We start from the raw sequence: 26194 nt of genomic DNA, 5'->3' as shown, positions 1-26194 counted from the left end.
GTATTTCCTCAAAGAAAATATGTTCCTGACAATATGACAAAGAAAGTAACGTTACAACTGTATGTTTTTGTCTCTCAGAGGCTTCAAATGGAATTTTAATTAAGCCAATCAAAAGTAAACTTTGCTGTTTAAATTCCGGTTAGCCGGACAGTGACGCTAATTGATTTAGCCCATCAGACTAATTACTCAAAAGTCAGTCAATTTGCCCGTAATGGAGACTTCAAAGCGACAGATTGAAATTTGATATTTTATGCATACAAAAATTTTGTCTTAAATCAAGAAGCTTTGGCCCGGAAAGGGTGAATTTATAATAGGAGTTTAGATAGGGTCAATTCTGAGAGTGGATAAGGTGGACAATGGTCCAAACCTGTTGTTCAACGAAGATCGGTAATCAATATGGACCCTCGTATGGTGAGTTACATATTGTGCATCATCTGAGGAATAAGGAGTATTTGCATAGTACCATCTTTCTGTTTATGACTCTAATGCAAAAGAATATGGACTAAAATATAGCTAGAAAAACCTTCGAGATAGTAATAACTAAATGAGATTAAAAATAAAATTTTGTAGCAAAACTCGGTAAAACTGAATTGATCTGCGTTCACTGCGTGCAGGTTCCTTTGTCTCCCATTCAAAGGGAGAACGCATAACGCACAATTCCGAATCGATAAGCTCGCAAGTTTCCCGATGTCATTTCAGAGGTTTCACTCTATAATTTGCGGTAGAAACTTTTGAATATAACATAAACTGGACCACCTACCTCAAAAAGTTGCACTCTTCAGCTTATACCGACCCCTCCATCATCCTCCTCAACATGCAACTGCCTCAGGTACTTTTGCGCTTCTACCCCTGGCGCGTCCACCCCACCAACCGAATCTACCCTACTGACATATCACAACTATCACAACATCGACTTCTCAAACAACACGGAGACCCGGCCAGCTCAGAAGTGCATTTCTACGAAAACAATCAATTTTAGTGTGCGTGTAGTATAGTGAGGGCTGATGGTCTTGCACCTATTCAGCGCATGTGCGCACCCCTCATCGCGATCACCTTGTAGTGCTTTTTGCAGGGGTTGCTGCGTCAGGAGCGGTTGCAGGGGGAGAAGGGGCGTCGCGGCCCAGCGGCATCCGTCGACGTCGCTTTAAATCGAAATCGAAAGGACACAGTGGTGGAACAGGTGCGTGGGTTGTCGTTTGGCTGAGGTTGGCATTGTTTGCAGAAAACCGTGTTGGATTCCTCAATAAAATTGAGGCCCGAGAGTCGGGAAAATGTAATTTGAGGGAGCGTTTTAAGGCGCTTTCAAATCCACTGCTAAGGTGCGTGTCTTTTTGCATTATTCTTGTTGAGGCTCGGCTTTTCGGTATAATTTGGGAAAGCAGTTTCTAAGATGTCGATGATCGAAGCGTGCAAAATTCTGCGCATGGATATTTTCTCATAATTGAAATGCTGAATGCAGTTTTTACTTTAAATGAACTGAACTGGGTTGATTTCGATTCCAAATGCTTTAGATGAAATTGAGAGGCGAAGTATTTGAGGGCCAAGAGGCTAGAGAGCTTTTGTTAGAATGGCGAATATAGTTTTCGTGTACATTGGCTACTTACTTGATATTTCTTTATAAGTTGCTCTAATAATTTTGTTTCTGTGACGGTTTTGAGAATTCTATCATATCTCTTGATACAGGTTTTATGCTGTTTCATCGGGTAAATTATTAGTAAAATCATTCTAATGAAGTACAAAAATTCAACACCCTTAAACAAACAACCTTGAAGATAATCTGCGCCATCTATTATTGAGCAGCCCAGACTTCGTTAGTACTGCCACAGTTTTCTCTCTATTACTTTTGCTAATCATATGATATCTTTCATTTTCTGACGTCTCGTGTCACTAATGGATGAATCATAATGTTTATCAATTTCCAAATTGTTGTTTTCAATAGTGAAAAATCGGTGTTTTCCAGATATTTTCCTCATTTCCTCCTTCATCCAGCCACCTCATTCGTGTATTACATAGTTAGCTTTGACATCTGTAAGCAGGTAAACTCTTTACGTAAATTCGCAGTGCAGACCTTAAAAATTACCTTGCAACATTATTTTCATTGTGTTTCCAAATTTTGGCATTGCTGATAACGTAGTTATTTCATTGTAAAGTCTTGCACCTAGAAGTTTTTGATTTGGGCCTTGAAATTGAGTCATGGAGGCTGCTCCGCGTTTGCCAATGATCTGCTTTGAGCTATTGTCCAGCCAGGAGAATGTGCAGTTTTCCAGGAAATTAAAACCTGTAAGTCCATAAATTTCTCATTATTTATAGATTTCAACTCCATATTTGATTATTAAAAGAGTAAAAGAATAAATAAAATTGGTAGTATTTGGTTCATTTTGTCCTCAGTTTTATCTGCAAGGTAGATCACTGATGAATTTTTATACACCAATACTTTAAAATATGCCCCAAAAAAACTTCAATATTAACTCAAAAATGCCTTGAAATACCTTGAGCATATGTATATACTAAATTGGTTACTTATCTACCTGTCAGTTTTATCTTTGGTGGAACACACAAACAATGATTCTTACTATGAAATACAAGGGGTCTTATTTAGGTGTGCCCCACAAATTATCTTCAAAATGGTGAAAGTTACATTTTTTATTAAATTTGTAAAAGTTGCGATTTTTGGAAATGTTTAATATGCCAGAAAGAGTATCGTTCAATAGTTTTTGATTTTCGACAATCAAAAACCATTTGGCAACGCCGTGTAGACTATATTAGATATTCCCAAAAATGGCCACTTTCCTCTGATTTTTTTGGCAACTCTCACTATTTCAAAACTAGCAATAATTGACTTATCTAGATAAGCCACTCTGTATGCAGTTTTATTTCCTTTTTTTCCTAACAGTACATTGCGAGTTTCTACAATGAAGATCCTGATGGATATACCAGAGAAATTAACAAACTTGACACTCTCCGAGTGAGTGCTACTCACCCCAGTACAGATATATTGGGGCTGCAAGCCCTTAAGAAGTACTACTGTCAATTGCATTTTTTAAAATCAAGATTCCCAATGGACCCTGGGCAACTTTGTTTTATAGAGTTTGAGTGGTAAAAACTCACAACTTTCCCTATCCTTGTTTCACTTAAAAATTTATATTAACAGGAAAGACTGCCAGAACGGCACCGCTTCGGGAGGCATAAATTTCGAACTTATGGTTGTTTTGTACAACATCGGGGTTTTGCACTCAATTTTGGGAGCCTTGGACTCAAGATCTAACCCTGAAGGGATGAAATTGGCGTGTTCGCATTTTCAGTGTGCAGTTTGGGCTTTTCAGGTTGTCATTAAAATGTATATGTGAATCCCCATCAATTCCTAGTCACTTTTAGACCGTAAAAGAAAAATATGCTGATGCAGTGTCTTACATAACTTCCTTAGATGTACCTCATTTTTATAAGCAAGTGTGCCTGGCTCAGGCCCAGGAGTGCATCTTGGAAAAAAGCATGTTGGACAACAGAAAATCGACTATTATCTGTAGGTTTATTGTTGAAATAATTTAAGAAATGATTTAACAAGAGTAATTAAATTTTGAAGCCAAAGTGGCAGTGCAAGTTTGGGACTATTACCGACAGGCATTGACTAGTTTAAAAGGGATTAATGAGGATGTTGTGGGACGCGGCAAATACAAAGACTGGGTTAAATACTTACAATTCAAAATTGCCTACCACAGGTGCGTTTCCTTGCTATTTCAAGGGCAGCAAGCAGAAGAGCTTCAAAAAATGGGAGAACGACTCGCATTCTATCAAGGAGCTTGCGAATACTTGCAGGAGGCCAGCAAGTATTTAAGCAGCAAGCAGGTAAGATCCTTGCTGTTCTCTTCATGAAAAAATGTACTTATAATCAATTTCAAATAGCAAAAGGAATTGGCCGACGCTTTAGCCTTTACCACAGATGTTGTGGAAGGAAAGAGGAAAGCTGCCAAAAACGAAAACGAATATATTTACCACGAAGAAGTGCCGGATTTGGCTAATTTGCAAGAAGTTAAAGGAGCATCCCTAGTGAAGGGAATTGAATTTAACGTTAACGATCCTGAGGTGTCTGGCCCTGACATTTTCCAGCGGTTAGTACCAATGGAGGCGCATGAAGCCGCCTCTGTTTATAGTGAAAAAAAGGCGGAAGTTTTGAGGAACATGGGGCAAAGATTGGAGATTAAAGACCAAGCTTTAGTAGAGTTTATGAGCTCAATGCAGCTTGATTTACTCACTAAGGTACATATATTCCGTGTTCAAGAGGATATTTTATTAACAGCTTAAGTACGTTAATTCCAGATGCATCAAGCTACAGGAATACCTCAAGAACTTATTGACAGAGCCGCTTCATTGTCGGCACAACCCAACGCAATTCAAAGTTTAATTGATGAAATGGCGCGTTTGTCCAGTATCTACCACGATGTTGAGGCCAATTTAACTGAAATCGATTCATTACTTAAGGTCTGTTTTCTTCTTATATCAAATAAAGTGTTTGCAGGAATGTTTAAAATAGAATGAGGAGGAGAATGAAAGGAGCTACCAGGAGGTTATGGGCAAAAGACCTCCAAGTATTATTACAACAGATCTTGCAAGGGAAGCTTCGAAGTACAAAGAGGCCCACACTAAAGCCAATGAGTCTAATGAGACTTTAAGCAAGGCCATGATGACCCATTTGGAGAATTTGAAGATTTTGCAAAGACCCATTAGGGAGCTGCAGCAAAAATTGCCCAGTGTGGAGTTGCCTGATTGTATGATTTTTTAAGTTATTAATTCTGTAATAAATATTTTATTAATTAAAATTGCAGCAAACATCGACCAAAATGCCTTAAAAGAACTGGAAATGTTGAACTCTAAAGTGGATGAAATGAAATCTCAAAGAGCAATGCTTTGGGCTCAATTGCGGGACTCCATCCATAATGATGACATCACCAATGCTTTGGTCACGAAACAACCTAACCAATCCCTTGAAGAAGTGTTTAGGACTCAACTAGACAAGCATGGGCAGTTGATTGAAGTGCTTGACCAGAACTTGGCCGCTCAAGATAATATCAAAAAGGCATTTATCGAGTGCTATGCTAAGGCTGTTAACACTAGAAGATACATACACGATATGATACAAAAGAGAAACTCAACGATTCAAGCCTTGATCACTTCACATGATTCCTATGATGATTTGCTGGCGAAAGCAATGAAAGGAGTGGAGTTTTATAGGAAGCTTGAGGTGAATGTTTCGAAACTTTTGCAACGAATTAAGAGCGCAAGCAAAGTGCAGCAAGAAGAGAGAGAGCAGATGTTGTCAAAAAATGCTGGAAAAAAAGACGAAGTGTCTCCGGCTATAAGTAATGTTGCGGCAACCGCCTCCGCTCCGAAGCTTAAGGATTATTTGGAGGCCAGAAAAAAGGCAGCGGCAGGCTTTGGAAATTTCAATTATGGGAGTGAGAACCCGAATTGGCCTCCAGGAGTGAGACCTGCTCCTGTAGGCTCAGAAATTACCACTGATACTGCATCTCGTCTTTCAAATAATAATGATTATTACTATCAGAATTACGGTAACGAAGATGTAACTCAGATTACAGATAAAATGAACTCCCTTATGGCTACTAAGCAATTGCCAGGAACTCCTCACTACAACTATCCTTACAGTAGTTACACCCCTCAGAGTTATTCACCAGCCTCTTATACTTATTCTTCTCAACATTATGTAAACACCCAAGGAGTACAAACTCCGGTGAGCGGACAAGACAGCAACAAGGCATTTACCACTAGCACTAATTCCTATCACACCATTACAAGTTATATGCAGAATATACCACAAGGAAGCGATGCGACGTTTACTCAGCACTCGCAAGGTCAGCAACAACCTCCTCAGATGCAACAACAGGCTTCTCAGCAACAACAAAACCGCCAGATGCATTCACAGAAAACTACTCAACTGCAACAACAGATTACTCAGTTGCGACAACACCAACAAAGTTCTCAGCTGCAGCAACAGCAATTCCCACACATACAGCAACAACCTTCTCAAGTCCATCAACAGCAATCTACTCAGCTGCAACAGCAACAACAGACCCCTTTGCAGCAGCAGCACCAAACTTCTCAGATACATCAACAACAAATCACTCCACTACAACAGCAACAACAGACTCCTCAACTGCAACAGCAACAATTTCCTCAGACGGCTCAACAGCAAACTATTCGGACGCAACAGCAGCAGCAGCAAACTCCTCAACAGTTGCAGATACAGCAGCAGTACTATTACCAGCTCCCTCAAAATCAGCAGGCAAATCAACAAACACCCTCTGAATCGGGGTATACTTATGGGTCCGCAATGCAGAGTCAAGTTACCCCTCGGCAGAATCTTCATGATACAACAGGTTGGTTGTGGGTTTTACAGTAGTTAGTACCCAAAATGAAGGCCTTAATAATTTCTCTCCAGTAAAAGCCTGTATAACATAGTAGTCTTAACGGTATTTTCTAGGTGCTCAGAACTACACTGCTCCCTCTCTTCAATACCAAGCCTCGCAATCGCAGCCCCAATATTTCCCGCAGGGCTATGCTCCGAATCATGTGAATCCTGTTAATGTAAGCTTATAAGGAAAATGCGATTTCCTGAGACTTTTATTAACTCTTAAGGTGTCCACGCAAAACACTTATGCAATGAATGCGTATCAGCCGCAATACTATACTCAGCAGCACTCATCTTCTGTAGCCTCCACAACTTACATGGATAATTTTCCTACTTATTCTTCCCCGGGGACTGCTTGTCAGACCTATGCTGGGGCTCCAAAATCAAGTACAGGTAGCCTTTATAAGGTCTTACAAATCCTCCTCGAATATGAATGTGATTTTCAGCTACCCCTTATAACCCTTATGGCAGTGTCTATGGCTACAATTATACCACTGAAAGTGCCGCAATCTCCCCTCAAGTATCCGCTAATACTAGTCATAAAGAGTCGAATGTTGATTTACTTACAGGTGATTGCGTGTTAGGGTTTGTAATATTGGAAATCAAAGGATTTTGGTTTAGGGTTGGATTTTTCTGCTAGCAGCAACATTCCCACTTTGACTCCGCAACAGAATCTCCCACCTGAACCTGTAAAACTGTCCTCTGTAATTGAAATAAAGACACCGAAGCAAGAACTACCTATAAATGTACCCCATAAACAAGATATTGTTATAAGAGTCCTGCCTAGCAAGCCTTTAAACAACCCTGATGTGAGATTTTGTTTTTTTTTGCAATTATTTAAGCTATTTTGTGGTCCCTTGTATGCAGGTGAAAGCTTTATTTAGTCAAGACTTAGAAAAATTGGAAAAATACGTGGAAACTTTAACTACAAAAACTCTAAGCGGTCCCACCACTTTAGAAGTTAAATGGAAGGAAATACAGGACAATCAAGAACCTCAGGACATCCTAAAAAGAACTATTTCAGTAGCCAGATGTTATCCCATGAAAAACAGGTTTCCAGACATTTTACCCTACGACTATAGCAGGGTTGAGCTGAAATCTGTTAGTGACGACTACATCAATGCCTCATTTGTCAAGGTGTTACAGGCCACGTACGAGATTTTCTATTCTTTTATACCAGAAAAATTTGCAGCAAGTTTCGCCATTTGGACCACAATTCATCGTAACACAGGCACCACTACAATCCACTTTCGGCGACTTTTGGGCGATGGTGCGTGAGCAGCAAGTGGAGGTTATATTTTGTTTGCTGAATGATAATGAGGTGGGTCAAATAATTGAGGTAAAATAGTCGAGGGTGGCTTTGAATCTAACCCTGTTTTATAACGGTTAAATTCGGGGTTTTTCCTTTAAAACAGCAATGAATTCGTTCCTAACCAGGCGCTGTTTGTTGAACCATTATAATGTATATTTAACCATATATAAGGGAAACTAGAAACTTGTTTATGACACATACACATTTTTAGCTTCAAGGAGACGTTTATTGGCCTACAACCAAAGGCCAAAACGTGACGATATTAAACCAAAACCTCGTCCTGTCCTTGCAAAATGTTCTTGTTAAGCAGTATTGGACTGAAAGAATAATTTATCTCACTATTCCTGAGAAGAAAGAATCATGGACTGTAATGCATGTGCAATTCACGGCATGGCCGGGCAGGTATATTTTCTATATTTACGCTTAGAAAGAAAAATTAAATCCGTTTCCTGGCAGTTTATTCCCTACATCACCAGAACCATTTATCAGCCTGGTTCTCGAATTAATAACCCAGTTCCAGCAGCAAAAATCAATGACGCATCCGATCTTAATTCATTGCGCATCGGGCATAGGGCGTAGCGGATTGTTGTGTTTGCTAGCAAATACTATTTTGGACGTCACGAATCAAGCGAACATCATTCCAGATCTGGCAGTGCTGGCGACCCAACTGGGGCATTTCAGAAAAAATATTTTAAGGGATCGTGAACATTTCAAGTTCGCCTATGAAGCTCTGATTTGCTACGTCAAGCAATTACTTGCACAAGGTTGGCATTTTTCTCTTCAAATAAGTTGATTCAATAAATTTCCTTTGGGTTTCAGATGGTCTGAGAAGGAAGTTAAATGACGTGGTTAATAGTAGTACTGATAAAGAAAATTCTGCATCTGTTGTTACTGTGGTGGAGGAGCCAATTATCGATCCTCTTAGTACTTTGGACCCATTTTGGGCTAGCAAAAAGTGAAACTTTTCATTTATCAGTATTTACACTCTATTATCTGTTAATTAATAGTTAATGAAACTACCTGTGGCTTAATAAACATTGCATAATATATTATTAATAACAAAGTGATTCTGCACGGAAATGAATAAAAAAGTGTAATTAATTATTAAGGGCTCGCCACAAGTAACTTTAATAAGAACGAATTTAATTGTGTACCTAGGAACAAAAGATTTCTGGATGTTATGGTGAAGGCAGTTTTTATCCTTTACAGGTAGGTAATAAGTATATAAGTACATTAGACGGTTTGCAGGGAAACTAAATAATATTCAAAGAATAAATACAAGTGAAACAACTTAAAATATAACTTTTCTATATTTCAGAAATAGTACTCCCCCTAACTTAATCATCTAAAACTACACTGCAAAGTTGTTTGTGTAAAATCTCATGTTCAAGATAAAAATTCAGGCCTATATGAGAAAATGTCACGCATTCTGTCAATTACACTCTTCCTGAATAACTAAATTTTATATGTAATATATTACAATAATTAAAAAATAATATACAAACCGAAGTGAAAATTTGTTTAAAATTCAATAAGAAATTTCTTTAGCCTTGCTCCGGTTTACCACGTCAAGCAGTTACTTGCGTAGGGTTTGTTTCAGTGTTTAAATTAAGGAAAATCAATAAGTTTCTTGTGGGTATCAAATACCTTGCTAAGAAAGTTAAACGTGGTGGTTAATAATAACAGTAAAAAAGAAAGAATCTGTGCCTCTCATTATTATGATGGAGAGGCCGATTATCGTCCCTCTTAGTATTTTTCTGCACCAAGAAATGAAATTTTTAATTTGTTAATATTTACTGCCGGTTATCCGTTAATTAACCGTGAAAAAAATGACCTGTGGCTTTACACACATTACATAATAAATTATGAATAACAAAATACGCCTTTAATTCTGTGCTAAATGGATAGGCAGAAGTGAGATTTAATAACAAAAACATTGTTAATTACTTCTTGTTGCTTCTACACCACTGTATAACACGTACTGTTTGCAAATATACAATTTCCACTAAAGAAATAATACTGAATCCCCCGAAAAAGCTGAAAGTGGAGCCGCAATACACTGAAAGCACAACAAACAATTTCTTTAAACGAAAAACTGTAATTTATTTACCCGCAAATATCTGAGGTGGGTAGTTGGCGTCCTTTCTGTACAGGGTTGAAATAAGGTCGTTAAGGAATACTCTTATGAGAGTGCTGTTTTTTACGTTGAAATCTGAGCTGCAAATAGAGGAAATTAATTTTAAAAAAAGCAATTAGTTATCAAACTCTCTGGATCTAGCTAGAAATTATCTGCTAGACAGCAAGTAACTTTCTCCAGGTAAAAGATCTCTGAACGTTATGGTGACAATGATTCAATAATTTTAAATAGAAAATAGTAAATTCTTTATTTCATGACGCTAATTCGAAAACAAACCGTGACGGAAAAAAAATTAAAAAGCAAACAACCCAAGAGCCTCTGCCGCTTCCAATGCTTATATCCCCAGGGACAGTTTCGGAATGGCGCAGGTATTTTCTTTTTTAGAAGAATCCCAAGGTTTTTAGTGGGTAGACTCTATAGGTGAATGTTATAATGACAAGATTTATTTTTATTTACAGGTATACAGTACCTTTTTCATTGTTATGCACATGGAGTTTTAGTGAGTGCAAGCGAAAGCCAATTAGGCGATTGATAAGTGCAAGGGAGACAGATTACCGTTTTCCTTTCCATTGTCAACGATCGGCTAGTGTCGTTGGCTCGCAAGCAGTACTCCTCCCAGAAAAAGGTACCGTATTAGAGGTTGGTGAAGACAACAATTTAAAATACAGGTTTTCTATATCTCAGAAACGTGCCCTCGCTAACTTATTCAACTTACTATATTGTGAAGGCACTAGTGCAAAATCTCTTGTCCAGAATACCATATGAAAACTCGGGCTTATACGAGAATATTTCACATTCTGGTAGACAGTTACATTTTTCTTGAATAATTAAATTTCCGAGCTCTTTGACCAATTTATCACGTGAGGCTAAAACAACCCTCCCTTGAACCACCCTTCAGAGTCAACAAAATACATCAACAATAATACCATAAGCATTTCGCATGCATTCTATGTCATCTAGAGTGCATCCTTTGGCTGAACTATAAGGACCTGAAATAAGCGCGGGTCTTCAACATTCAAGAACAATACGTGAGTCTTACCAACTTCGCCTTGCGCGAAAAATGGGGTACAACCGCAAACTTCAAAAATGATCGTGATCTCGCATTCGACTATGCAGTTTCTGTAAGTGTAAACTGAAAAATATCCCAATGATTTTTCGTCTGAAATCATGCATTTTCGCCTGGATATGTCCAAGGATAACAAGGAGGTTGTTGGGTGTATGTACTCGGCATTTACTCCTATCATGTTGTTGGTGCCTGAATTGCAAACTATGCTTTGAAGGCCTCGGTTTGGGAAGTCGTAAGGGCTATGCACTATGACCTTATTTAAGTGAAAATAGATTATTTTGTGGAGTTAAACGAAATGAAAAATCTACCCTGTATTCGGTTGATGCAGCAAAGGCTGGAAGGGTGTCTTGAAGGTAATTTTTCACTAGCACTTCCAGGCCGCTTTGATATCCGCATGAGGTGGTTATTTGGGCTGTTTTTCCAAAACTTTAATGAACAAATTAACAGTACGGTTAGATCTATTTTTGTGGTGGTTAATTACCCATTAGTAACGTTTGGATATGCGGCAAAATTGAAGGTGCAGCAGTGCCCTAGAGGTGTTTTAATGGGGTGAAACAAATTTTTGCAGGGCTTTACATCCCCTTTCCACATACATATCTGCAGAATTTCCTCGCAAGTTGGCGCAATTTGATTGAATATCTATATTAAAGGTATAATTCGCTCCAATATCTATGCAAACAAAACGAATACTATTACTTCTACTTCACTGAACCCACTGCCCTTAATGATCTCTTTCAGCCCTTTATAATCACCCTCCCTAGCATTATCCGTGTAAATTAACACAAAATTAGCCAGCAGCCCCAAATTATTCACCACCACATCCACGTTGGAGTCATTTTTGCCCTCCCTAAAAACCCTCAAAAAACACCATTTAAACAAACCTTAAATACACTTGCAATAATTTTTGGGCCATAATGTAGGCGGCTCGTTTAGAGACAATGTTGTTGCTGCAAATAGTCACCCCTGGAAATTTTATAAGGTAAATGTTGTGCTGCATAGACGCCGCCACTGTCTTAGTGGGGTTGATAATTGAAAATTTCCAGACCATGTAAATTGGGACTAATGAGGACGTCATTGAGATTATGCAGATTATCAGCCAAGTTAGCCTTAGGTTAATCATTATTGTCATTTCTGAGGCTAATTATTTTTTATATTATGTAAATACCTTTCGGCTTTTGAGGTATTACGTGAGACTGTGAATTTCCACCCATGAAGACTGGTCTCGAGGCAAAATTTTAACCACGCTTCTTGGGTCAAAATGAGGGCTTTTCTGAGGAATGAGGCACATTTCGCCATTTTGAGGGTTAAACACTGATTCATTGAAATAATGCGTGTGCTGTCGTTTGAGTGCAAATCAGAGTCGTGCCTTGTTTGTTGAGCTGATTAGATCGGAAAGCATGAATTATTCAAGTAGAGCTGTTTCGAAATGAAACTCCCCAATGTTCTAGTGTTTGTAAAAATATCATAACAATAATATATTAAAAAGGTGCATTAAAATCTACAACTTAAAAAACAACATTTTTTTAATAAAAGACACATACCACAGGCATTGGTACCACACTGCACTGGTACATACGTACTACTTAAGTAATCCTAAGCCTAATTCACAAAGAAATAAATATTTGTACCTGATTAATTTTTGTGATGCTTCTACATTATAAAAGTAATGTTATTAATAAAACGTTTTGACTGAACTCACAGCACTTGGGCACTTAAGGGCAAGATCTTGAGGGCTCATTCTCCTATAGGAACTAGTTCGGTAAATGCCATTTGTCAGTGACTCTCCAAGCTCTTCTCGTATCTCTGTAGAGGGAAACAATTAATGCCCAAAGGCCTAAAATTTCCTTACCCTTATACATAAGGAAGTTATTTTCTGGATTATTTCGAAAGTATGCAGGCAATGCGGGCTAAAGCCGGGGTTTAAATTTGTAATAAGGGGCTCGTTTTACCTCCTTTGCAACCGTAGCCAAATACTCCGCCGACGCTTTTCCAGTCTCTTTCACCAAACCGTGAAACACACTTTGAGCGTTCTGGAGAAGCATATGGGGATGGTCAAATTCAATAGCTTCCCCAGCGTCCATCACCAGTATTTTATCCGAATCCATCACAGTGTTCAATCTGAAATTAATACCCCAAAGGTTTATTCATCCTCCCTAACGGGGTAATATGAGAGTTCTAATAATTTGATTCCAAAGGGCGCCGGAAATTGGAGATATAAATCGGTTTTTAAAGGAAGTGAACATTTGTAAAGCGAATTAAACGAGCTACAGGGCTAGTCTTTTCATTAAAGAAGCACACGAAAATTTCATAGTGTTTTTACTGGGATTTTTGCTGTTTTAAGTTTGTGTACTGGTCTATTTTGAGTTGACGAAAAAATCCCCCAACATGGAATGAAAGATATTACATTCATCTGTCTTATATTGCCTAAGGAAAAATGAACACTTGAAGTGTAAAACCCCAACATAACCCTCCTAGACACTTCGCAATTTTATATCGATTTTCGATTTTACTGGTAAGAACCATTTATTACTTATATTTCTCAAAGCTTTTTATACTTCAAAGTTTCGATATTTCATCGCGAAAGCTCCCTCGACAAGAATCTTTAACGGAGGTTGATATTAAATTCCTAAAACTGCATCGTTCGATGCTGACGAATTAATGTATCAATAAGATTGACTTTCTTAATTAAAAAAAATTAAAGGGCTTGATAAACGCAACTTGATATGTAGACACAAAATGAATGCTGTCATTGTCTGTCCCTGCCTAACACATTCGAAAAATGGCATGATCAAGACAAAGTCAGCTGCAAAAGTCGGCCATTTTGGCGCTTAGATGCAGACTCGCACATTAAATCTCTAGTGATCGCGTATTTCTTAGATTATTTTTTTATATCAAGGGGGTTAAATGAAAACAAAAGAAGCTCAAAAATTTGACATATTCAACTGAATTGAGAAGTGACATTCTTGATGCTTAGACAGTTTACTGCGTTTATATGGGTTTTTTATTACGACATTTTATTAAGTTTATATGAGGTTTTAATATGATTTTACAGTTTTAAATCTCCATCTATCTTACCTGTGAGCTATAGTTAGGACCGTGCAATCAGCAAACTTTTTCCTAATAGTAGTCTGAATGAGAGCATCAGTCTTCGGATCGACATTTGCAGTTGCCTCATCTAAAACGAGAATTTTGTTGTTGTGGACAATTGCCCTCGCAAGGCAGACCAGCTGCCTCTGTCCAAGACTAAAGTTGGCCCCACTTTCCGACACTATACTGTCCAAACCTCCCTTTAACTCGGATACCACTCCTTTGAGTTCCACTTCATCTAGAGCGTTCCAAATTGCCTCGTCTGGATATTGGCCGAAGGGATCCAGATTCGAGCGAAGAGTTCCTATATTTACGTATTTTTAGTGGTAGACTTAAAGACGGAGAGGAAAATTGAATATGGAGGCAATCCCATTAGAAAAGCGGTGTTCTTTAATAAAAAAGTTTGGCAGAAACTTGGGAAAAACAACAATTTCCCCTTCAAAAATAACATGTTGGGGCTTAATTATTTGGGCGGACATGTTTGGAATTTTAATAAAGTTAAGCGGATCAAGAGAGAGACAAAATAAGACTACAATGAGCTCGCTAGAGAGGAAATTTCTTCGGATATAACGCTTACTTTGGGAAACTAGAATCCCACATTTTCATATAGAACACCCTGTATGTTTTTTTTTCACTTTGCAACTTTTTGGGCTTTATTTTCCTATCCTTTTATATCCCCATATCTAACTCCTCTAGTTTTCGTGTACCATGACGACTAATAAGAACTTATTTTAAACGCCTTTTACATGGAGGTGGACATGATTCCTTTTATGGCCTGCAAATTTACACTTTTTCCACGGGAAACCCTGTATATTATCGAATATTATAAACATATCTGTTACAAGAAACAATTCCCCAATAAACTTTGCTTTAGCTATCTTTATCGATTTTCGATTTAACTCAGTCACTTCACCTGTAACGCTAAAACTCCACTTTTTCGTTTCGCATACATTGTACATTTCACAATTTTTAAAATTTCCTACATATTAAGGTCAGTCTATCTGTAGAAATCTCGAGAGCAATCTCTCTTAAATTTCAAGTAACAAGAGGTTTTAAAAAACATGTTTCCAATGCTTCTAAAGGAAGTGTTAAAGAGGACGTACGAGAATGCTATCGAAATTATTCTCTTTAAGTCCTGCAAACTTCACTTTTTTATTTTTTCATAGTATATCCTATATATTATTGAATATTGTCTCTCCACCACAAAAAATAATTCTGTAATGCACTTTCTTATACTCATTTTTATCGGTTTTCGAGTAATTTGATTTCAAAGCAATTTTCGCGAAACTTACCTGAGAAAATTATGGGCTCCTGAGGTATTATCGAAATCTTGGACCTCATGGTCTTCAAGGGGATATCTCTGGTGCAAATCCCATCAATAATGATCTTTCCTTCCACATCGGCTAGCCGAAACAGAGCTGCTATGATGGAGGACTTCCCAGCTCCGGTCCTGCCTACAATCCCCACTTTCTCCTTGGACTTAATTTTGAAGGTTAGATTGTTGAGGACATAGGGCTCATTCGTGGCATATCTAAGAATCTTCCCTTGAACGAAACTCTATAAGAACCAACCAGAACTAACCTCAGATAAACAGATTTAAACTCCAATTGCCCGTGCTCCGGCCAAGTTTTTAAAGGCGCCTTTTCCTCCCCTTTGGTCTCCTGCTCGATCTCAGTATACTCCACCACTCTCTCCACTGATGTCATGTTGTTCTCCAACTCGCTCCATTGCCTCATTCCCCATTGAAACATTCCCGTGAGGCTCATGGCCTGCGTTATTGCTAGACCCACGTTTGCCCCATAAGTTTCTAAAGTCTCAAAGTTAATTAATACTCATGAAACCCTGAGTGAAAAATAATGAACCATTTCCGATGAAGAAGAAGCTCAAAGTGACTAGGGAGGCGTAGATGATGCAGTGAAAGTCCAGCCAGAAGCCGAAAGTCTGATTACAACATAGGAACATATAGAAGGCGGAGCTGTGCACGTCCTGGTAGTTATCGAACTCATTTCTGAGTATCTCCTGAGCTCTAAAGGCTCTGATTGTGGTTAGGCCTTGAAGGGAGGCGTTGATGTGGGAGAAAACTGGACTTCGAGCTGCACGAAAAACATCCCATTTAAGTCGACAATTTATACAGAGTGGAACAGCCAAATTTGTTTTGTTATTTTATTACATTATCAATAATGAGAGAGTATTAGTTATTAAGTCTTTAGTTTTTTGTAGAAAATTTCGTCAATTACATGAATTTATTCTTTATTATTCTTTGCAGTAAAGCTTAAAACCATAGCAGTCTTGAAAAGGGAATGAAAAGAACTTTAAAATGAGATATCACAAACTTATACTCCCAATTTAAAAATTTGGGGATTGTAACTGTCACGAAAAGGGGATTAAATTTAGAGATGAAATTTTTACGTTGCAGGATGTAATTTCAGAACTTAAAATTGACGTGTTTCGGTATTTTTTTCCCATATGTCGAAATATGCAAATATTGAATTTACTCCATTTGGCGATTCCACCCTGTATTCAAAAAGGCACTAGGTACTCACTAGTGGCTTCCATTCTTTTAATATTTCTGCTGGTTCTCAAAAAAACAATTCGGTAAAAATAAAACATTGAAGCGATGACTAGGGTTGGGATCAAGATCCATGGATCCACTGAGGCGATGACTACGTTTACGGCCAATACGTTGAGAGCTATCTGGAAAACTTTTACACGTAACAACATCATAAAGCTTAAAACAATGCTAACCTGGATCGTATCGATCAAAACATAGGGCAGCTTTTCATCTACAGCCCCCATGTCTTTGGAGAATCTATTCAAAACCCTTCCTGAGCAATTGGTGTTGAAGAATCTCATTGTGGCATTGATAACCCTTTGGAACATTTTATTGTGCATCTTCACTGAAGCAGACATGCAGACCCAGTAGAAAGTAATGGATCTGATTATTGTAACTCCAATAACTAAAGCAATAATCGAGGAGTAGATGTAGAAGCAGATATTGGTAGTGAAAAATGCATCTAATTTGCTAATTTCCAACTCATTAAGCCCGACAGCCATGATCTTATTGTAATTTTCTTCCAAATACACATCATCCTCCTCTGATTTATATAGAGAATCATTTTTGACGTCTCTCTCATGTCTGGATTGCTCCAGATTGACCCTGTTACATGAATCTGGTAAATTACGTTATAATCGTAGGATTTCATGATTATTTATACCAAAACTTGATGAAGTAGTCTGCAGAGCTGGAGGCCATTTGAGTGAGAACAAAGAGGACGAGGACGAAAATGGCGGAGCACCAACCGCCTGCAGCGGTAAAATAGGCTTTGTAAACCTTGCCGGCTATTGAGCCAGTTTCTCTCGATTCCTTGATTTCGGATGGCTCGTCGTCTACTGGTTCGCATAGGCGCATTGAGGTAGCGACTGAAACGAATTTAGGAAAAAATATTAGTTTAGTGAGGGTTTTAGTTTAGAAAAATTTATAGATTTTCTCTTAAATATTTTACTTTATACGCCTATTATATTTTTTTGAATAAACATCTGAAGAGGTACTTCGGAACAGAAACTTAAGGTTCCAAGATGGCCTGGATAAACTTGGAAAAATTATACAAGATGAATCAAATAATTTTATGCAACGAAAAAACACCAAAGTAATAATCAATAATGATTTATTTAAAAAAGTCAGAAAATTCGGTCTTTCCAGAAAGTTTAAACTACCTTGCTCATCATTTCCCTCATCCTCTTCCTCCACTTGGTTCTTGAACAGCCTGGAAAACTCGCTTTTGCAGGCCTGAATCTCGTGATAGTCCCCAGTAGCTGCAATTTTCCCATTTTCCATTACGTAAATTTTCGAAACTGATTTCAGGAACTGAAGCTGATGGGTTACCAGGACTGTGCATTTATTCTTCAGGAACCCTTAAGGAATAGTTTTTAACAAAATTAGTCAATATGGCCTTACTAGAACTAACCAGCAATACACTCCTCAAATAGCTTCTTCCCAACGTGGGTATCAACGGCAGATAATGGATCATCGAGCAAGTAAATGTCTGCCTCCTTGTAAACAGCCCTTGCTAGGGTTATTCTAGCCCTTTGCCCTCCACTCATAGTAACCCCCCGATCGCCGATAACAGTTTTATCTCCATAGGGTAAAATATCGAAGTCTCGGTCCAATGCACAGACCCTCACTACCCTTTCATACCTGCTCTTCAGGAAGGGTTCTCCGAAGAGAATGTTTTGTCTTATAGTTCCCGCAAACAACCATGGTTCCTGCGAGGCATAAGAGATGGTTCCTACTATATCTTTAACTCCTTTTCCCATAGTCAACTCCTTCATTATGACGTGAAGCAATGAAGTTTTGCCCGACCCTACAGGGCCGACCACTGCAACCAATTGTTTAGGGCCTACGTTGAAATTTATCCCTGATAAGGTATCTTCTTGCATGAAGACATTCCACTTCGCAGAAACATCATGTAGGTAGATGCCTACAGATCTTTTACTGCCCGCATTAATAAGAGGAGTCGAGTGAATCACCTTCTTTTGAGAGTGTTTGATTTGGGAGGTTTTCACCTCATGAAACAGGAGAAAGTTCTCAATTCTTTTGATTGAGACCAGAGTTTCTGCTAGGTCTGAAACAGCCTGCGGGAAGTTGTTGGTCATTGCAGCCTTGATAATGTTGTAGAAGGATTGGACTACGTAGACGAATTCTGCATTGGGGCGGTTTCCCGTGAGGGTATAGGCCAAAATACAGAGGAAGATTGAGGTTCTGGTGATGAATTTGCTGAAGGACACGTGCAGGGCGCGGATGTAGGAGGCTAGACGGATTTGCCGGATTTCCAGGCTAAAATTTTAACAAAATGTAATAGTTAGGAAATGCATACTTTCTGTAACGAATGAGGAGAATATGACACGAGTACACTCGTATAAGACTCAAAACAGCTTTTCCTAACGAGTCTCATATATAATGTTTTTCTAATTTTACTGTACCGTTCTGTGTATGATGCCTAAATTGTATAAAGTGAGCAAATTATTTTTATAAAGAAAAAGGCATAAAATATAGATTAATGTAAATTAATGTAAAACCATAGTATTTTCAAAGATGCTTTATGATTTTAAATCTAAGGCTAACACGCCTCTGATTTGTGGAGGATTTAGTGGCTTAATTTAGTGATAATAGAAGAAGCTTTGCCTTTAAATCCAAGAAAATATCTATTGGGAATTATGCATTATTCAAAGGCAATGTGTAGAGAAATTGCCTATTTAGTTAATACTTACTTCCTGATTTGATCGATGATAGTCGAAAAATTCTTCTCCCAATTATACATCTTGATAACTTGAATTCCCAAGATAATCTCGCTCATACTCCTCACCCTTTCGTCTGTCGTCACCGCAGTTCGCAGACGGAATTTCGAGGCCAATTTCCCTAAAATCACTGCAAACCACCTTTTATTGCATTCCCAAAAAATATATATAAAAATAACTTACTTTGCAGGGGCATAAACAAGACGATCAAACAAAATCCAGAAAGTGATGTAAATCCCACATTGTAGTACAAGAGATACATGATTAAGAGGGTTTCTAATGGGGCCACCCATAAATAATGCAGGTACCGCACTGAATTATCAAATCTGGCTACATCATTGGATAACAAGTTGATCATTTGCCCTATGGTGGTGTCAATTAGAGCTGTTTTGCTCAGCTTCAAGGTCTTCCTGTATATGAGGGAGCAGCAGGCAATTCTCATTTTCATACCCAAATGGTGACTAGCCAGCATATAGCTATGTGAGACCATTACCGAAAGAAATGAGGTCAGAATGAGGATTCCTGCGTACAAATAAGCTTCCTGAAGGGAAACGTTTGTTTGATTGGGTCGGTAATAGTTCATCAGTTTTCCTAGGGCTAAAGGCTGAGACAGCCTGCAAATAATAAGAACTAATACAAAATTTATTAAGAAGTTCCTTTGTTTACCCTAAAACAAATTCTTGCACAAACAACACTAAACCATAAATAAGGATTTCCTTGCGAAATAACCTCCAGAGGGCTCGCAGCAGCAAAGGTCTGGCATGGTTCATTCTTTCTAGCTTCCATTCTTCTTCCAGTTTATCTCCGAGCCGGTGCGATTCATGTTCTTTCAAAGGCTTGTACAAGTCCTCTTCATTAAAATCTTTAGTCCATCCTTTGTAGAATATGGGTAATCCCCAGCAAAAGAACAAATTCGACAGCCAGTTTGCTCTGGATCGGGGGTGTTCTCGTTTGTTCTTTAGTTCGTCTGAAGCAGCACTGTCATCCATATTATGGGTAACAGGTTGCGGCTAAAATTTCGTGTTTGGAAGCCACTCAGTAAAAGTGTTATTGAATTCCCTAAGTAATCATGAGATCCAGATTAACAAATCTCTGGAAATTTTCTCCATTTATCTGGCTTTGGCTCTATTGGTTCAAATTTGCTTAGAAAACGTTTGATGAGGGATTTTAAAATAAAACCTCAGAGCTAGGAGATATCGTTAAAAAACTGGAAAAAAATTACTTCCAGTGATGAAAATATAAATGTTCAATAAACGCCTAATGAGGTAAATTAATGCAGAATCTAGGGGCTCTAAGATTGCATAGGAAAATCTTTAAAATATTGTATACAGGGTGTATAATATGTGACATATCATCATGGAGATATTTCGGAGAGAGATAGAACTTTGCAAAATAATAAAACGGTGCGAATAAACCCGTGGTCAGAAACACACCATTTCCGATATACAGGGAGGCAGAATTTCGCATTTTTATAAGGAAACTTGGCGAAAATCATTAACAGTGAGCAAAACAATATTATAAGCTACGCAGAAATTGAAAATTCTTAGGAAAAACCACGCATTGAGAATTTACATTTTCCCCTAATCATATCCCCATAATTCCCCTATTCCTGAATTTCGAAACAACATCTCAACAGATAATTCTCTAGGAGAAACCTAGAGCTTGAAGATTATATAGAGAAACGTGGAGAAAGTCGTATGCAGTGGCTAAAACAGTGTCATAAGCTGGCCGGCTTCTAAATTTAGAAAAAAAATACATGAAAAGGTAATTTAAGCAGAAATCTAAAGCTTGAAGATGGTAAAAAAATCTAGAATAAATTGTTTCTAGTGGCCAAAAAAATATTTAAACAATGAAAAAATAGAAAATTATATTTTCCCCTCCTTTTTCCTTTATAACTCCCTGGTTCAACATTTTTAACCAACACCTCAGGAGGCAATTACTGAACTAAAGCAGACACTTGGAGATCCAAGGCAATATACGGAAACCTGCAAAAATCTTACACTATGTTCAAATTTTTGTTCCATAATAAGTTCAGCTTTATAAAGCCTTTTACACGAAAACGTTCTGACGTAGAACGATTGAATTCTAAATTTGGACAACCTGTATATATATATATATATATTTATATATGAAGCCATGGAATAAAATTCTGAATGTTTCAAAGTTTCCGATTTTCCTATCCCAGATCAATGATTTAACACCATAATCAGTTTTCATGATTATTTATTTATTTTTGCTTTAGGGTTGCTTTTTTTAACAATTATTAGTAGAGTTGTGGCATGACTGGGATTGAATTTCTTCGTTTTGAGCCTGCGACAACACGTAACCGATTAAAAATCACTTTTTTTGACTATTAAGATAGTGGAGTAAAAGTGCTTATAACCCTCTTGTATAACTGCCGGTAGGAAATCTACATTCGAACAATGATCTTTGCAAATTCTTGTTATCGAATAACCGGCGGTTATGCAAAACTCAATTAATGATATTTGGTGAAGTGAAAGAGTTTGATTTTTCATCTATTGTCCATCGAAAAATATTGTTTACAGGAAATTGATTGGCACGAGGAAGAACCAAACCAAATTGCTGAAATATGCGGAACTAAAGCAATTTTACCAGAGATACAGGGAGGACCGACATGCTGACAGACGAGAAGTGTTAAGGGTGGAGGCTTACCGCGACAAAAACAGTATATAGGGCTAGTCCTTGTTGCACACACTAATGGGGACAGTTTTGCAATAATATTCACATCGGTTTTTTTCGAATTCGAGAATGCACCATTAATTCGATCTCACTGCCGGACCCTATAAGAGGCCACTAAAAATGATTAAACAAACAATAAATTATTGCTGTAATCTTAATGCACCAATAGAGATCTTAAGTAACTTTGTTGTCACACCGGACCGTTGGGGGGACACGTAACAATCGATTTTAACATGAGATTGGGAAAATTCTTTGACCGGATTTTACTTTTGTTTTGCACGTTTTAGTGGGTCAAATTTCAAATTTCGCGTTTCGAAATTCACTTTTTGCCGCACAAAAGGTCAGGTTTTTCTAAGTGCGTATGTTCACCGGCGAATTGGCACTGAAAACTATGCGATTCGATACATCAATCCCATGATTAGCTCAGGTGTGAATTGCTATGACAATCATAATGGATTATTGGTCGCTTACAGTTCCTGTTTGATGATTTCTGCAAACCGCTAATTCCCCCAAAAAAATCAGTACTCACCTGTATGTACAAAATCAACAAGAGATTTTCTAAACCTAATAATAATTCATCAATAATAAATCACCACTAAGGAACATTGACGTATCCGACACTGAATCCTGCAAAAACGTGATGTTTTTCCTATAAATTCTTAACAATAACATTTTTTAAAGGTATGAAAAATCCTCTTTCCGTGTCTAATTTGAACACAAACTTTTATGTTTTGTACACGTTGTGTGACTGTGTGCATATACAGAGCTAACATTACTATTTAATACTGAGTCATCGCTCTCATATACTGAGGGTTTGAGAGTTGTGTGAACTTAACTTCCCTATAAATGAAATTGAAATTCTCGCCAATATGGCGAAGAAACGGTCGAATTTTGTTATGGCGAAAAAGTAGATTTACTTAGGCTCTGTGCCGATGAGGCCTGATGTGGTCTGAAAAATATTTGAATACTAGTTTTTAATACTTGAAAGTAGCGTTTGCTTTAAAAAAAATCTGAACTTGTTCCCTATTGAAATTTAATAAAGAATCTGACACCGCCGCAAACACACCCCTATCTACAAAATTATACCTACTTCTATCTTTTTCGCACTTGCGTTGCTGTGGTACATGAACATCGCAGCGTTGCTATTTTAGAGAAAATTTTGGCGACCACTCAAAAAGGGCATTACAGTTATTTCCTTTTAATTTTTATTATTTTATGAAAAATTAAAAAATTGACAAACTTCCCTTTTATTTCACCTCTGTCAGTTACAACATATTCCTACAAAATGACTATAAAATAAGCACAACATAAAAGCATAATTTGCGCAAAAATCGTACACATTGACCCTCTGGAAGATATGACAAAGCAAAAGTAGCTTGCCTTTATCGGCTTCCACCAACAACAACCTATTTAGAGACCACATCCCTATTGCAGTCAACAACCCCTCGAAAATGTTACCCTTTGATTTAGACTGCTGTCAGATCATCGGGGGATATTTCCGGATGCATCCCCTTCGCTCTATTAGCACTGACGCCGCTAATTAATTCCGCACCTTCGTAAATGCAAAGAAAATGAGCTGGCTCCATTTCATCCCTAAAAAAGAAAATATACTTTTGGAAACAAGCTTTCAACTATTTTCCAATTGGATTTGAACATTTTCAGGGAAATTAGCTGACATCAGTTGAAGTTGGCAGCACGTTAATAATTTGACCCTGAAGAGAAAATTTTTGGGGGTGGTAAAGTCAGGTTGAAATTTCATGTCAAAATGGTGAAGAAAGCTTTGATTTTTTACGAAGACGTGGAAGGGCAACAACAAGTTGTAATTTTATACCTAAAATTGTGTATTCAACCTACGGCCAATAAATGGCTAAACGTACGGTTCATTACACACCAAATTCATCGCAATGCAAAGTTATTCAAATGTAATATAGTGCTTGTCCCAAATTATACGTGACAGCAATTATCCGAAATGTGAGTAAAACCAAAAAATCTAAATCTCCTTTCGATCCATTAGGTATTTCATTAAATTTCCGAACTCCAAGAGAAACAGATAGAACTGTGAATTTCTCTACGAAAATTAATTTAAATCTTTTCAAAAGGAGTGTTAAATTTTCTCTTAAATTCATTTAAAACCGGGGGGAGACTAGGCCGTGTGTGGAAAGCATCCAAAACTGATTTTGAAAGATAGAAATTTAATGAAAGTGCCGAATCCTAAGGAGAAAAGTTAAAGCTGTGAAATTCTCTGAGAAAATTGATTTAAGCCTTTTTAATAGATTGTAAAATTTCCAATTAGATTAGTTTTAAACCAAGGGCGTACGAGATTAAAGGACAAGATTTTAAAATATAAAAACTTTGCCAAGTGCTAAGAAAAATAATTGTTAGAATCGCCAAATTTATATGTGGAGAAGCAAAGCGCCGAGTACTCTTGAAGATTGCTATTGTTGTGGTGGTCAGCAGATTGCAGTGGTCACCTGAGCAGACCGATTGCAACACCTCACAAGGCGTGACGAATGCGGTACCCGACAAAATAATAAGGTCGATGGCTTTTTCTGCTCGTTTTGGTTTGAAAAAGCAGGAATTTTTGTGTCCAACTGTTAATCCGCAGATACGATTAGACATGCCCGTTTACGCAACCTCTATACAACACTTTTAGCGTGACATTTCACAGCTTTTCGCCATCGATTTTTTCTCTGCGATTTGAGTTATCTCAATATAACAATAAAATTCCACTATTGTCTTCAGTATTCTCTTTATTTAACTGCTGATCTAGATCAGGAAATAATCCTGCAAAAGAAAAAAAATAATTCCAAATTCAGGGAAACTCATCAAAGTTTACCTCTGGACCCTCCTTGTAGTAGCATTTGTGGGTGAGCCAGGCACTATCACAAGCATTTGCGCCTTCTGTAATTAAATCACTCAGTTACAATAAATCTACTCATTCGATCAAAACTTTAAAAGAAGGCACCACAAGTTCTTTTGCCTATACCTACGAATAATCTTTTTTTCTAATTCTCTTTAATAACTTACTGATACTTCCGCATTTCCTTATTATTGGTTCAGATTTTTCTTGAAGGTCCTCAGGCATCACTGCCACCATCGCATCTACGTCTATGACCCCATCATCATCTATCTAGAATATGCAATTTCTTATACACCTCAAGGGGGGGGGGTAAAAAACCTTAAAAAGAGCACTCACAATAGCCATTTGGCTTAGTAGGCACTTGATATAGCACTTGAAGCTCTCGGCTTCGTCAAAGATCCCCTTTCTAGCATCGGAAATTGCGTCTAAAATTTGAGGAATTTTATCATTAAGGGGTAAAATTGGGGATGTTAAGCGTACTTTCAGCAGTTCCAGTTTCCTCCACGCAGGTGGCGTGTAGCTGATTAGCCAGCTCTTGCATTTCTTCAGTTAAGGCCTAAAATTTCTTTTCATTAAATTTGTAAGTATAGAAAAAACATTTTACGCTACTGAGATTTTTGCTTTGATATGCTCGGATCAGAGGCGTGCCCACGTCCAATAGGAAGGAAAGATTAATTCACAGAAGAAGAATTAAAATTCTGTTCATTCGAATTCTGAGAAAAATCAGTACATGGTACTCCGTTTAAGGGAAACATTGGACATATTTATATTTACAGTTTATGTGTGTGTAAAAAAACTTTCAAGTCGAATTGTCGAAATCAGAAGCGTACGCAACACATCATGGAGTTCCATCTCAGGAAGTAATCGAATCCAAAATAAAATCTCCCTTCACCTTTGTTTTCGTTGTGTATAACTCACTAATTCTCAATTTCATGTATAGAAATCAGGAGCATGGCGTCTCAAAAATTTGCTTTATTGCAATACTACTGCTCTCAACTATAACTTAATGTCTCCCATTTCGTTACATTAGTGACATAAACTATCAGTAACTTACCTTGACATGTTGCAGACATGACAACAACATTGCCAAAACTACCACTTTTATCATCTTGTTAGTTGAGACAAGCATTCTATTTGTGATATTGAATGTCTGCACAATTGAGGAACTCGTTTATAAAGGGGATATTCATGTTACAAGCTACTTTTGACGTTAATAATAATAGAGACTTGTCCTGAAAAGCAATAATTATTTTACTAGTGATTATAGGAAAGTTTAGTAATAATTGGAATGTTCCTGTTTCAAATATATAGAACGA

The 26194-nt window shown here is 37.6% G+C and overlaps 4 protein-coding genes across 5 annotated transcripts; 1 reads left to right on the top strand and 3 right to left on the bottom strand.

Annotated features, from left to right (window-relative positions):
- Positions 1 to 1879: 1879 nt before the first annotated feature.
- Positions 1880 to 8780, top strand: mop (myopic). Its single transcript, XM_066395172.1, has 19 exons — positions 1880 to 2036; positions 2163 to 2280; positions 2894 to 3096; positions 3152 to 3323; positions 3376 to 3520; positions 3581 to 3843; positions 3901 to 4254; positions 4315 to 4476; positions 4529 to 4763; positions 4821 to 6389; positions 6494 to 6597; positions 6649 to 6814; positions 6868 to 6990; positions 7043 to 7230; positions 7289 to 7558; positions 7614 to 7742; positions 7945 to 8135; positions 8190 to 8497; positions 8553 to 8780. The coding sequence occupies exons 2-19, from the start codon at positions 2194 to 2196 to the stop codon at positions 8690 to 8692; spliced, it is 4809 nt and encodes a 1602-aa protein (XP_066251269.1). The 5' UTR covers positions 1880 to 2036; positions 2163 to 2193; the 3' UTR covers positions 8693 to 8780.
- An 896-nt stretch (positions 8781 to 9676) lies between these two features.
- On the bottom strand, positions 9677 to 12065 carry LOC136412025 (sodium channel protein Nach-like). The gene is made up of 9 exons (XM_066394878.1): positions 11829 to 12065; positions 11633 to 11779; positions 11418 to 11575; positions 11245 to 11362; positions 10910 to 11189; positions 10797 to 10859; positions 10586 to 10736; positions 9844 to 9950; positions 9677 to 9792 (listed from the first exon to the last, which is right to left on the bottom strand). The coding sequence occupies exons 1-9, from the start codon at positions 12063 to 12065 to the stop codon at positions 9677 to 9679; spliced, it is 1377 nt and encodes a 458-aa protein (XP_066250975.1).
- Positions 12066 to 12378: 313 nt separating this feature from the next.
- Positions 12379 to 22695, bottom strand: LOC136412001 (probable multidrug resistance-associated protein lethal(2)03659). Of its 2 annotated transcripts, none has more exons than XM_066394838.1 (15): positions 22548 to 22695; positions 19985 to 20328; positions 19502 to 19932; positions 19292 to 19448; positions 17989 to 18857; positions 17738 to 17935; positions 17239 to 17443; positions 16769 to 17180; positions 16567 to 16717; positions 15886 to 16116; positions 15605 to 15830; positions 15316 to 15554; positions 14012 to 14327; positions 12886 to 13054; positions 12379 to 12739 (listed from the first exon to the last, which is right to left on the bottom strand). In XM_066394838.1, exons 2-15 carry the CDS (start codon positions 20305 to 20307, stop codon positions 12710 to 12712), a joined length of 3957 nt encoding a protein of 1318 aa, XP_066250935.1. In that variant the 5' UTR covers positions 20308 to 20328; positions 22548 to 22695; the 3' UTR covers positions 12379 to 12709. The 2 variants fall into 2 exon arrangements, with proteins under 2 accessions (XP_066250935.1, XP_066250934.1); XM_066394837.1 differs by lacking the exon at positions 22548 to 22695 and adding an exon at positions 21992 to 22451.
- Positions 22696 to 24754: 2059 nt separating this feature from the next.
- LOC136412002 (general odorant-binding protein 83a-like) lies at positions 24755 to 26024 on the bottom strand. Its single transcript, XM_066394839.1, has 6 exons — positions 25933 to 26024; positions 25359 to 25434; positions 25215 to 25303; positions 25046 to 25148; positions 24855 to 24919; positions 24755 to 24802 (listed from the first exon to the last, which is right to left on the bottom strand). Exons 1-6 carry the CDS (start codon positions 26005 to 26007, stop codon positions 24785 to 24787), a joined length of 426 nt encoding a protein of 141 aa, XP_066250936.1. The 5' UTR covers positions 26008 to 26024; the 3' UTR covers positions 24755 to 24784.
- Between the last annotated feature and the right edge of the window lie 170 nt (positions 26025 to 26194).

Source organism: Euwallacea similis, chromosome 11, assembly GCF_039881205.1.
Source record: "Euwallacea similis isolate ESF13 chromosome 11, ESF131.1, whole genome shotgun sequence".
NCBI classification, from domain to species: Eukaryota; Metazoa; Arthropoda; class Insecta; order Coleoptera; family Curculionidae; genus Euwallacea; species Euwallacea similis.
The sequence above is the reverse complement of the archived record's forward strand: the minus strand, read 5'-3'. Positions and strand labels throughout refer to the sequence as shown.